At 38.4% G+C, this 12,713-nt stretch overlaps 1 protein-coding gene across 1 annotated transcript; it reads left to right on the plus strand.

Moving 5' to 3' along the window:
- The first annotated feature begins 9,298 nt into the window (after positions 1-9,298).
- On the plus strand, positions 9,299-11,383 carry LOC118240544 (arginine esterase-like). The gene is made up of 5 exons (XM_035521246.2): positions 9,299-9,423; positions 9,621-9,804; positions 9,952-10,190; positions 10,704-10,828; positions 11,080-11,383. The coding sequence occupies exons 1-5, from the start codon at positions 9,381-9,383 to the stop codon at positions 11,242-11,244; spliced, it is 756 nt and encodes a 251-aa protein (XP_035377139.1). The 5' UTR covers positions 9,299-9,380; the 3' UTR covers positions 11,245-11,383.
- The last annotated feature ends 1,330 nt before the right edge of the window (positions 11,384-12,713 follow it).

Genomic DNA, 12,713 nt, shown 5'->3' on the forward strand with positions numbered 1-12,713 from the left:
TTCCTAGAAACAGAATGTCTCAACTGAGGAAGGGTTACAAAATTTAGACATGAGACAGATTTGCCTTCTGTGCTTTAAACAATGAAAAAAGTAAATAAAAAAAACTTTCTCTTAACAACGTCTTTGTTGGAAAATTCAGTGAGATGGAATATAATATAAAAAAGTCAGTTACGGTTGTAACAGTACAAAGACTTTATGGTTCAATTTCCTGTCATTTATTTTAAACAAACAACACTGAAAGTCACAGTTTGTTCCATCTAGTGTTATATAGTCCCACCTGAGGGAGCTGATACAATCTGCAGTGTATTGCACAGTAAAATGGAAACCATGAACATAAGCTCTCACACATCATATTTCATGTAGAGCTGTTAAAAAACAAAAATAGGTCATGGTCAGCTACGAAACCAAAAAGCCTCACTTGTTATTAAAATATAAAACAGTGACTTTTTTTTTTGAAGAGCTTTGGTGTCGACACACACTTTTACCACATTCTAAGTACAAATGACAGTTTACTTAACTGAACAAGTTTATTTGCATCATTACATTAAGGATAATGTTAAGCATTACATTACATAAAGTTTCTCAGAAGTTTATTACAGAGCTTGACTTCCAGATCAAACAGGGGGTTTTATCTGGCAGTCAAGCGCTGTAATAAACTTCTGTTGCAAAAGTGTTGGGCAGGGGGAACTCCAGGGCTGAAGAACCTCACTGCCAATTGAGTGGGTGTCCTTAGCTCTCATCAGACCAAGCCTGAAAATATTCTACTGCACCAGTTTTTAATAAATCTATAATGAAGTGCTTGTATTGTTATGTGGTTTAAATGCCCATTTAATTCAGAAGATGTATGGTTACTAGTTTCTCTGAATTATCCCATAATATAAAAAAGTAGAAGCCTTTGCTTATCACCACTACAAATTTGGGCAGATTCTACTCTACCATTTTTTTCAAAAAATCCATATCAAAAACCTAATAGAGGTTTGAGACAGTATGGATAACTATTTCTCAAAAATGTTCCCATAATGCCGAAACAATTCCACTACCACAAAAGAGTAGGAGCCCTTGGCTATCAGCAGTGCAATTATGACCAGATTCTACTCTACCATTTTGTCATAAATCGATTTTAAAACCCCACTGTCTTTGCTTAGGGAGTGTTAGTTTGCGGTGAGTAAAGAAATAACATAAAATTCAGATTTAAAGCGCAGGGAGCTTGGCCTCGCCACTAGTTTGAGAAATTTGCCATGTTCTGAGTAATTGTCATTTCTATCCTCCCTGTTGTTTATGTCACAGAATCTAAAATATTGAATCAGTATTTATGGGTACAAACGTATGTGTGTTTGTTAATGTGTGCATTAATGTTTCACCTGCCATTGCAATTATCAGCCATTGCTCAAATCTAATGCCTTTTGTATATTTGGGTTCATATGTTGTCTCATGTTTGTATTTTCATTATGTGCAGATTGTTGGGATTTAGTCAGCTGGTAGTTCATCATGCCTGCTGTACATCACTGTAAACGGACTATCACGGCATGTAGTTATTATTATTTGTTATTATTATTGAGGGTATAATTAACCTTTACATATATTTCTCAAGATTTTATGGGTCCTGCTTGTAATTTACCTCTTTGTGTCATTTCCTTAGACCATACATAAAACAACATACCCAAGCACCTGCAAGCATGGAACCTGTACCTGTACATAAACCTAACAATAAATATCTAAAGGCAACATGTGGTTAAAGGAGTATAAACACAAGGCACATGGTGACATGCTGACAGAACAAAAACAAAAGCATGAAGCCACATGGAGAGTGTGTTCCTGGGTCCAGAGCTTCCTATCTGACTGACCCCATATAGTGAAATTGGAAGCCTCATATGCAGCCCTTCAACACTGGTGCCCCCCAAGGCTGCGTCCTAAGTCCTCTACTATACTCAACTCATGACTGCACAGCCACTCATAGCTGTAACACTATTGTGAAATTCACAGATGACACACTGAATCAGGGATATGAATCTCAAACAATCATGAGACTGCCTGCTTGGATGACGTGGAGCTTTGTGTCATCATGGTGTGATGTTAACAACCTGGTCCTGAATGTTTTCAAGACCAAGGAAATGATTGTGGACTTCAGGATGGAGAAAATGATTGCCAATATGCACCACTAAGGAGCAACAGAACCCAGGTTGAGAGTGAGCAACTGCAGGTTCCCTCGGCGCCCATATCTCTGAGGACTAAACACATCTCCACCCTGGTAAAGGGGGCAAGGCAGCACTTATCACATCAAGCAGCTGTGGAAATTCAAGATCTCTAAACCACTGCGGAAAGCCTTCTTCACTGCAATAGTAGGGTCAGTTCTTTCTGGGACCATCACTGTGTGGTATGGCAACATCAGTTTCCAGGACAAGAAGATCCTCCACAGAGAGATCCAAAGTGCTGAGCACATCAGCAGAACAACACTGCCCGGACTAAAGGACATCTATTCCAGGCAGCGCAAGGCCATCAGGAAATCGGATCATCAAGGACTTTAATTACACAGATCACAATGTGATCAAGTGGTTACCCGCCGGGAAACGTCTCCACTCCATCAGTGCCAGGACGGAGAGTTTACAGTCCTTAGAGCTTTTACCCCCAGACACTATGAAAAATAAACAGCTCACAACATAAATTCTGTGAGGCACACAACACACACACACAAACAGATACACTAATTTACATTACATTTACAGCATCTTATCCAGAGTGACTTACAAAAGTGCTTTGTTATTTACTCATATAGAATATATCCTATTACAGTACAGTCGGTTAGAGACCAACATACCAATGAACTAGAATACTGTAGAAATACAGAGATCAATGCTGATACCTAGAAGTACAAAATACAAAATACATAAGGTCTTAAACAATGATAAGTGCCATAAACAATAAGTGCTAGAGTTTGTTAAACAATATAATAAACAATACCCTACAATAAGTACTAATTTAGTCAGTCAAAATGGGAGCAAGGTCAGTTGTCCTTTAAATATTCCACGAATAGATGGATCTTCAGTCTGCGTTTGAAGACTGCAGGGACTCTGCTGTCTGGACAGCAAGTGGGAGTTCATTCCACCATCTTGGAGCCAGGACAGAAAACAGTCTCGATGCTTGTTGTCCATGAGACCTGAAGCAAGTATTTCAAGCCGAGCCGTACTTGAGGTTTGAAGTACTCGAGGTACGGATCGGGCTTTGACCACTGACCTCATGTATGAAGGGGCTGGTCCATTTTTGGTTTTGTAGGCAAGCATCAAGGTTTTAAATCTGATGTATGCAGCTACTGGAAGCCAATGAAGGGAGCGCAGCAGTGGAGTAACGTGTGAACTTCGGAAGATTGAAGACCAGTCATGCTGCTGCTTTCTGGACAAGTTTGATGGCTCTTAGAGGAAGACCAGTAAGTAGCGAGTTGCAGCAGTGTAGCTTTGAGATCACAAGAGACTGCACAAGCACCTGGGCAGCTTCCTGCGAGACAAATGGCCGAATCCTTTGTATGTTACAAAGGTGAAATCTGCACTCACCACAACTTCACACATGCACTCGAACAGGACCCCACTGCAAGGCATACAGATACTCACACCTACACCTGCACATACACACATTCAGCACATCTCCATACTTGCACACGAACAGCACGACTGAGTTACTTGAACTGGACAGTTACATGGTACACGTGGCCACTTTAACTTCCCGTGTTTATTTGCACTATTTGTATCATCCCTTATTTAATATTCCCACGTGGCCTATACTTCCAGTCAAATGTATTTATAGTGCTTTTTACAACAGTTTACAATCCCCCCTTTACATGTGGTTTGCCTAAATCATGCATATATATATATTTTTACCTTTTTATTCTGTTCCTATATTTATTTGCTTTACGTTTACGCCTACTTAAAAATATCTTCACCTCTCACACAGTCTTCAGAGCAGCTGCCTTACAATTCTTTTTTTTTGTTCCAGCTACAAATGCACATGTGACAAATAAAGCTATTTAATCTTGAATCCGATCAACGCACCACTGACTGATAAACATCTTTGTAACTTGTTAGTTGCCGATGAATAGACCTTCCTGACTCAAAACACACAAGCAAACTTTGTTCTGTAGCATGAAGGATAAGATCAGAAAGACAGAATGCATTTGAAACTTTCTATGTCATTCAGAACAGGCTCTAATATTTATTCAATATGCAAATTCAAACCATTCAGGAAATCTTGCAGCCCTTTCAAACTGACCTTGTGATTGTACTGCTGGAAAATAGAGGCAATGTGTGTTGTATTGGTAGAAAAGAGATGCAGTGTATGTTGTATTAGTGGAAAATAGAGGCAGCGTATGTTGTATTGATGGAAAAGAGAGGCAGCATATGTTGTATTGGTGGTACGTGCTGAGCAGCGCTCCACTGCAAGCAACAGCACATTTCTTACATCCAGACTGAAGATTGCAGTCATGGATATTAGGTAACATTATTGTTACGATACACTCATGTTTAGCTGTTTCATAAAACAGTGTTCTGCATATGTATGGCCAGATTTGTATGATGAATCTTATTACATTTAGAAATACAATGTATTCTGTCACTAGATTAGTTACATTTCAGAATGGAGGAATTCTCCCACTCAGACTTGATTGTTTGTAAGTTCATCTGCTTATTCTAAAGTTTTTGAAGTTATAGCTTACATTACATTTATGGAATTTAGCTGATGCTTTTATCCAAAATGACTTACAATTACGACTGAGTACAACTTGAGCAACTGAGGGTTAAGGGTCTTGCTCAGGGGCCCAACAGTGGCTTGACTTGAACTAGTAACCATCCAATTACAAGTCAACTACCTTAACAACTGAACTACACTACCACTTTAGGTGACTTTTGTTACATGCAGAAGCAGAGCAGAAAGTAGGTTTGGTGAATAACAACTCATTTAATAAGGTTGGCAAACAAATACAGTCGGACATCTAGAAACAGTCATAATCCAGGCAGAGATTCAGTAACATAATCACATAAACAGGGCAAACAAATCCAGGCATGGCTAGGCAAAGAAGACATGTATGTAGATACACAGAGAATTTGCAATATACAAAACAGAAAATCTAAACTTAAAGATGCAAGGACTGATGTGTTAATGAGAAACAGGTGTGATGTTTGTGGCGGAATTGCTGTCACGGTTAGTCCCTCCCAGCTTCCATGTTTTCCCTGTCTTGTGTATTTTAGTTCCATTAGTTTTAGTTTCGTTTTCTCGGCCCCTCGTTTGATTGCTCACAACTGTCCCTCGTTTCTACCTTGTTAGGTTCATGTTTTTAAACCCTGTCTGATTCCCTGTGTTTTCGGCTGTTCATTATTTGAATGGTTGCGTTTATGTGTTTGTATGTTTGAATGTGTCAGGAAGCCCGTCTGTTTTTCGAAGCCTGCGTTTGTTAGCCCGTGCTATCTTAACCATTTGTTTTTCCTTACCTCCGTTTGTTATTTCCTAGTTTCGGTTGTAGCCTGCTTCCCCTGTCTGCGTTCGTGTACTTGTATCTTTGGCTCATCATGTATCCCCGTAATCTCAATGTCCCTGGACTGCTATAACAACTCTGAATTTGGATTTGCACCTAATAAATCTCGCTCTTCCCCGCAGACGCGTCCGCCTCCTTACCGCTCAACGTTACAATTGCGTCTGATTAAACTGTTCAGAGGATCATGGGAGTTGGAGTCCGTGTGGAAGAAACAGGTGGGACGGGAGGAACAAACGTGACTATTTAAACCTTGTCATTCTTTACAGGCTTTGCAAAACCTGAACACGGATCATCTGAGACCAAGACAGAAGGCTGTATTCAGGAAGGATATTATTAGTGTTATTTACCGTTTATTGATGTTTAATTTTTATTGTTCGATATAGTAATTGATACCTGTAAATGTAAAGTTGCTTAAACAAAACAACTTGAAAAGACACAAGGCACCGTCTTCTGCCAATAAATGTCTTTTGTCTTGTCATAATTGATCACAGTTTATATCGAAAATTATCTTAAAATCTTAAGTAAAAAAAGAATGCACCTCATGTAAATCTTAACTTTCTATGTCATATAAAAACACTTCCTGTTTCTGAATTTATTAACAGCAATTCTGGTTTCACACACTCACAGCTCATGGTTACGGTTTGACACAGGCAGTATGGAGACACAGATCAGAGGCTAAGATGTATTACGATAAGTTCCTCTTCAGCTTGTTTTCAAAATGTGCAATGTGTATATATATGAGCTACATGCTATGAGCCTGTGATCTTTTATTGGTCTAATTAAAAGAGGCCAGTCACTTTGTGGTTTTTCATTATGATGGAGACCAGAGTCTTCTAAATCATCTAAAGACTTTAAGACAAATGCTCTACATGATATGGTAAATGCTACATATGGTCATGTGGTAAAACACCAAGATGAAACTGACCAGATGAGTGAGAATAATCAAGCAGGCACAAACATAACTTGTCTACTACTATCTAAAAGCTGTTATAGTGTTAGTGTCTTTTATAACCCTGCACCTTTAAAGCTAAAGCTTTTCACTTCATTAATATGTCACAGTATGACATTGAATGGCATTCATGGTACCTGCTAATGACACCGCTGTTTAGGTGTTTATAGTAGAGTAAGGGCACCACTGTTTAGGAGGTCATAGAATAATAATGATGTCAATGTTTGCCTATGTTCTTATGAATATTGTTAACCTGTTAAATATCAGTATAAAGGAGAAATTTAAATGTAAAATTGTCCACCACCTCAATAACACTTAACCTATTATTGTCTATTGCACCTGTGGGGCTCTATATATATATATGCTAATGACACCACTGTTTATGTGTTTATAGCATAGTAATGACACCACTGTTTAGGTTTTTATAGTATAGGAATGACACCACTCTTTAGGTGTTTAGAGTATAGTAATGACACCACTGTTTAGGAGGTTATAGAATAGTAATGACATCATTGTTTAGGTTTTTATAGTGTAGTAATGACACCACTATTTAGGTCACAGTCATATGACCCTTTCCAAGTCTACAAAGCACAGGCAGACTAGACTGGCATACTCCCATAATTCTTCACAAGGCTAAGACAGCCAAGCTGATCCACTGTTCCACAACCTGGGCAGAACCCACATCAGAAACTATCAGGCAGAGCCTCCTCTCAATGCAACCCCAACCTTCAACATCAACAGACCTTTGTATATCACACACTGTCCAAGAAGAGATATTTCACATTCCTTGGAGTCAGTTTCCATCCCCAAGGTCTGGTCCATCTGAAACTTGCTAACCCATGCCTGCCACACATTTCATTAATATGTCACAGTATGACATTGAATGGCATTTATGGTACCTGCTACTGACACTGTTTAGGTGTTTATAGTATAGTAATGACACCACTGTTTAGGAGATTATAGAATAGTAATGACGTTGATGTTTGCCTATGTTCTTATGAATATTGTTAACTTGTTAAATATCAGTATAAAGGAGTAATTTAAATGAAAAATTATCTACCACCTCAATAGCACTTAATCTGTTATTGTCTATTGCACTATTGGGCTTGTGGGGCTATATATATATATATATATATATATATATAATTTTTTAGTATAGTAATTGATAATTCTGTTGTTTTTGTTTAAAAAAAACAACTTGATAGGACACAAGGCACCACTGTCTGATAAATATACCACTTACTGATAACGATCTTTGTAACTTGTTTGATGCTGCTGACTAGACCTCAGTGACTAGCAAGGTTTTTCAACCACACATGCAAACTTTCTTCCACAGCATGAAGGACAAAATCAGGACAGAGCATATATTTGAAACTGTTCATGTCATACAGAACAGGCCACAATATTTATTCAATATGCAAATTCAATTCTGTCTTTAAAAGGTGCGAGCCAGTAGTTGAGATTTTGACTGTTTAAGGATGACAGCACTGAAAGGGTGTTTCTTTTGCATTGATTGGGATTTTTTCAAAGACCTTTCAATGAGGCAACAGAGACACATTCTGACTACAATAATTTATGTGTAGCTAGTGTGCTGACCAAAAAGAAAATAATTGTGTACCCCAAGAATTAAACATATATAACAAGACAAGGGAAAGACTGTACCAACCAGAAAAGAGGCACAACTTGATGTGATGGATTTCTTACGGCCTGGAATGATGCTGTGGTTTTAAAGCAGGAAAGAACTGTGGACTGTTCCAGGGGATCTCACCTGGGATACAATCCGGGCACACTGCTTTCCGAGTAGAGACTCTCACCAGTGCTCTTCTTACCTCATCTCTCATAAGTTTGGGTGCAGGGCAGTGGTGGTTACCTGAGTCTGAGACGTGTTCTCAATACAAGCATAGAAATGATACATAGCAGTAGGGAGGGAGACGTCGGTGGTCGCCGAGTTACTCACATTGCTCTGGAAATCTGTGATTGCTTAGATCCTTTGCCACATGCGTTGGCTATCCGAGTTAGTGCTGAAGAAGGTTTGTTCTTTGTATTGTGGATGGCAGCTTTCTGCTTGTGATTGGCTGCTTGCTGTTGGCTGATTTGAAGGCTGCTTCTTGCGCCTACGGCAGAATTCTTCCGCCATGTTTTGTGGTTTGAAATTGTGCAGATTTGCTTTTATTGAGTCACATCATCTACAGACTTCTTGATAAATCCAGTGAAAGGTGTTTACATCAGTTCATTTACATCAGTTAGAAAGTCTCCAGTGGCTGCAGAGGCTTTGCAGAACTCAGAAACAAATTTCTATGTTGTAGCCTCGATCACAGGCTTAAGATATTGATAGGGATCTTTCTGTTTATGTGGAAGTTAGAAGATTAATTTCCCTACCATCCCTACCTAAATCTGTGGTGGGGCTGTCCAGCAAGTATCTATGGTAGATAGAATGCATCACTGAGAACTTCACGATGTACCTGGGCTGTGGTCACCAGTCTAGAATGCATCACTGAGAACTTTATGATGTACCTCTGCTTTGCTCAGCAAAATCTTACTTTCCAAAAATACATTTGCAAACCACTGTGGTTTTTTAAGCTTTTCTGATGAACAGGTTGGACTCATGTTTATTAACAAAATAGCAAAACAATGTGCTGCACAAGTTCTTTTCACTGTAGTAAGTGTTTTTTTTAGATTGATGCCTCAAGATAGTGTAAGTAAATTGATAATTATTTTCTCAGTATAAAAAGCGGACTCCATCTATATATGGTTAGGTGCTCGGCTTCAAGCGCTTAGAAGGAAAAAGGGCTGAGAAGGTGTCGTGTGATTGGTAAGTTTGTGGCAGGGGGTGTGCGATTGTGTGGGTTACAATCAGTTTAAAAGTGTGACTAACACACTTCATATTTTGCTGAGCTGAAGACTGAGGAGGACATAATGGCAATGCTGAAGTTCCTGCAACTCTTGCTTTTGACAGCAGGTAAAACTTCATACACAAACCCTGGACTTAGAAGGGAAAATAAAGCCATATAAACATATTGCTTACATTCAAAAATAATTTCAGTCTTGTGATTGTATCAGTGTTGTGACGGTGACTGTGTAATGTTGATTTCTGAGAATGTAGATTGACATGTAGTAATAATATTATTAATAATAGCAATAATAATAATCATTTAGGAGTTGAATCTGCTGTGGTTAAACATCGACTGATTGGTGGAAAACCTTGTGGCAACAATGAACGCCTCCATCAAGTGTGGGTTTTTCAAGTGACACATTCAGAAAAAAGTTTCTGTGGAGGGACTCTGATCGACAAGAAGTGGGTGTTGACTGCAGCACACTGCTATAATAAGTCAGTGATCAGGTATGTAGAGGTTGATTAAAATACTTGTGTGTTATTTTATCATTTTCATTTTCATCTGAATAATGTGTGTGTATTTGAATGTGCGTGTGTGTGTGTGTGTGTGCGTGTTTGTGTGTATGTATGTTTGTACATGTATATGTTCTGCAGAAGTGTTGAAGTCTGGGCAGGTGTTCATCCAAAGAGAGCATACCAAAAGTTTAACATTCAGGAACGTGACATCCATATATTTGATGTAACTGAGAGAACAGGTGACATCATGCTGCTCAAACTTCCTGGACCTGTAAGTGGAATCACTCCTGCTAAGCTTCCTGATTCCTCCTGTCAGACTCCTGTTAATGGAGAGCAGCTGCAGATCGCTGGTCACGGATCTACTGTTAACCAAACTGGTAAAAATACTTCTGAACAAACTGCTCATAGAAGTAAAGGCTATTATTTAAATGTACATAAGCCTTTATCTTTGTATTTTTGTTTCTTAGTTTATTATTTTCTCTTTTATCCTGTGTAAAAGAGCATTCTACAATACTTTAAATTTAAATATTTGACTAATTTAAATATGTGACTGAACATTTTTATGCTTTGGGTGTATAGTGTGCTTGTTCTTGTCACAGCCATACTGTCAAAGTAGATTAAGTTTAGATGCAATTTTTAAAATAGAAGAATATCACATTCAGTGGCCTTTTTACTTTTTTAAAAGCTGACAATGTTCAACTCTACGCACTCCTGCATCAGGCTCCTTCACATTTGTTTATTCCTTCTATATTTCTCACTTCCTTTTTGTTTGTGTTTGTTTTAGGTCTGCTTGTACTGCACTCTGAGCTGTAGCTAAACTACATCAGAATGCTGAATAAGCACTTAGAATAATGTCACACCCTTATTATCATTTCTTCTTCATGTTTTAGGACCTGTTGACCTGAAACAACCTCTGCAGTGTCTTGATCTGAAAGTCACACGCTGTCCTCAACTCATAAACAACTATTTGTGTGGTAAAGGTCTTCCTAATAACCCACCTGCCTTCACTTGCAAGGTAGGAGACCTACCATTATGATGCCATATATTCTTTCCTTAAATATCTTAAATATAATGTAAATTATAAAATAAAATAAATAATAGTGCCTCTTACAATTTATTTCAAGTTATTTCAGTGCTAGCAGTGCCCCTTTGTGGTGAATTATGTTAAACATGAGTGAATGAGTTACAAGCCAGGTCTATGAGGTGCTTCATATCCATGGAAACAACAATGGAAAAGAGAAAGAACTCCCTCCATCTCTCAAACAGGGCGACTCCGGTGGAGGCTGGCTGAAGAAGAGGTTTGGGAGAAGGAGTGTGATCTATGGAGTTCACAAAGGTTCACATCTTACTTTTAGCAAAATTGCTTATTCCACAAGTGTGTGTGCTCCTCCTATCAGGAAGTGGATAAATTATATCATGACTAATCACTGAAACAGCAGGTGCCATATGAGTCCTATATGAAGCTGTAACAGTAGAGTCACATATGAAGTTACAGACTATGTACTACAGCTGATCTGTCACTCTGTACTTGTGTTACAATTAATAAATACAAACAGCTTTCCATTATGTGCATCTGTTTGACCTTCATTTTTGATTTCATGTCTGATTTCTAATATAAAAGTATTACTATTGTTACATTAAGTCCAGAGGCCGATCTATGACACTTTAATCTAGTCCTGGTCTTTGTGTACATCCCTCTTCCTGTTTGTAATCAAATGGATGAATATAAAGCAGCCTCATTTTTAAAATTCAGATCAGGTTCTCATGAGTCCTGTTTCCAAAATCCAGAAGCAGTTCAGAAAAATGGAAAATTCTGAAGCAGGTTTGTCCTCTTACTTCTGCTATCTGTGTCCTGTCACTAACATATTTTGCAACCCAGTTCACAAAAGCATTTGCAGATTTCATTGTACTGTTGACCAGTCACAACTGTCATTAAAATGGGCTGTGGAAAAATAATTAGAGTAGTGTAAACATTTTAACAGAAATTTGTAATGGTTTGGAAGTAACACTCAAATCTCAAACGAGCTGACCTTTCAAAAGCCTGTAGCTTGCATATGCAAGCCCTCTAGTGGTAGCAGACAACTTTAATCACATAAAATATTTCAAAGCTGAATGAAAGATAATACTGCAAAAAATACATCTGTACAATGTTTAATATTTGCACTACTGAATGTTCACTTGCTATATAACTGCAGCACAATTCTTCTAGCTGTCTTCTGATGCAGTGCCCTAGTTTCCTAAATATAGGAAATATGGTGTACAATTCTGACATCCTGCAGGCATCATGGAAGAAGCCTCTTCACTGCTTCTCAACAAGGTTTCAGTGGACAGGCAGGTCCAGGGTCTAGGTAGTGTTGTGTGCCTACACCGGAGCAGGAAGAACAAATCTGATCGGTCCATCTGCAAAATCATTTCCGTCCTGCCACTTGTAGTGCTAGAGGAGAATGACTGTAGTCACAGTCCCTGCGCAGTGGTAGGAGAGTGTGGGATGAGCTCTGTGCTGTTGACCTGTCCGAGGCATCTCTGACCAGACAGGAGGAGTATGTTGCTCTGAGGAGGACACACACGATACTGAAGATTTGCAGGATAACTGCTATGTTCATAATTGCTGGTATTGTCCTGGTCTTTTTTTTGTAACTGTTTATTTTTTTGTTATTCATAATGTTGTTGGTTTTTCAACAAGTTAGGTTTTAGCACTATAGACAGAACAAATGAAAATACAAACAAATGTTTGAGTCCTTTATGAGTGTTCAAAAGCCTGTAGATTTGAAACATTTGTTTTCACCCACAAAACATTTTTGGACTTCATAAAGTCTTTTAAGAGACAAAACGTCCTCTGTTTACATTTAAAAAATTTTCTTTGGTTAGATGGTAAGGATATTCTAAGCAAATAATACAAT

This window comes from Electrophorus electricus, chromosome 21, assembly GCF_041902795.1.
Source record: "Electrophorus electricus isolate QZ-2024a chromosome 21, ASM4190279v1, whole genome shotgun sequence".
Lineage (NCBI taxonomy): Eukaryota > Metazoa > Chordata > Actinopteri > Gymnotiformes > Gymnotidae > Electrophorus > Electrophorus electricus.

Bases quoted from the DNA above. Each gene is read 5' to 3' on its own strand.
- LOC118240544 (XM_035521246.2), top strand. From the start codon at position 9,381: ATGGCAATGCTGAAGTTCCTGCAACTCTTGCTTTTGACAGCAG. The intron at 9,805-9,951 runs GTATGTAGAGGT...TATGTTCTGCAG, and splicing joins TATAATAAGTCAGTGATCAG to AAGTGTTGAAGTCTGGGCAG. The intron at 10,829-11,079 runs GTAGGAGACCTA...TCTCTCAAACAG, and splicing joins CACCTGCCTTCACTTGCAAG to GGCGACTCCGGTGGAGGCTG.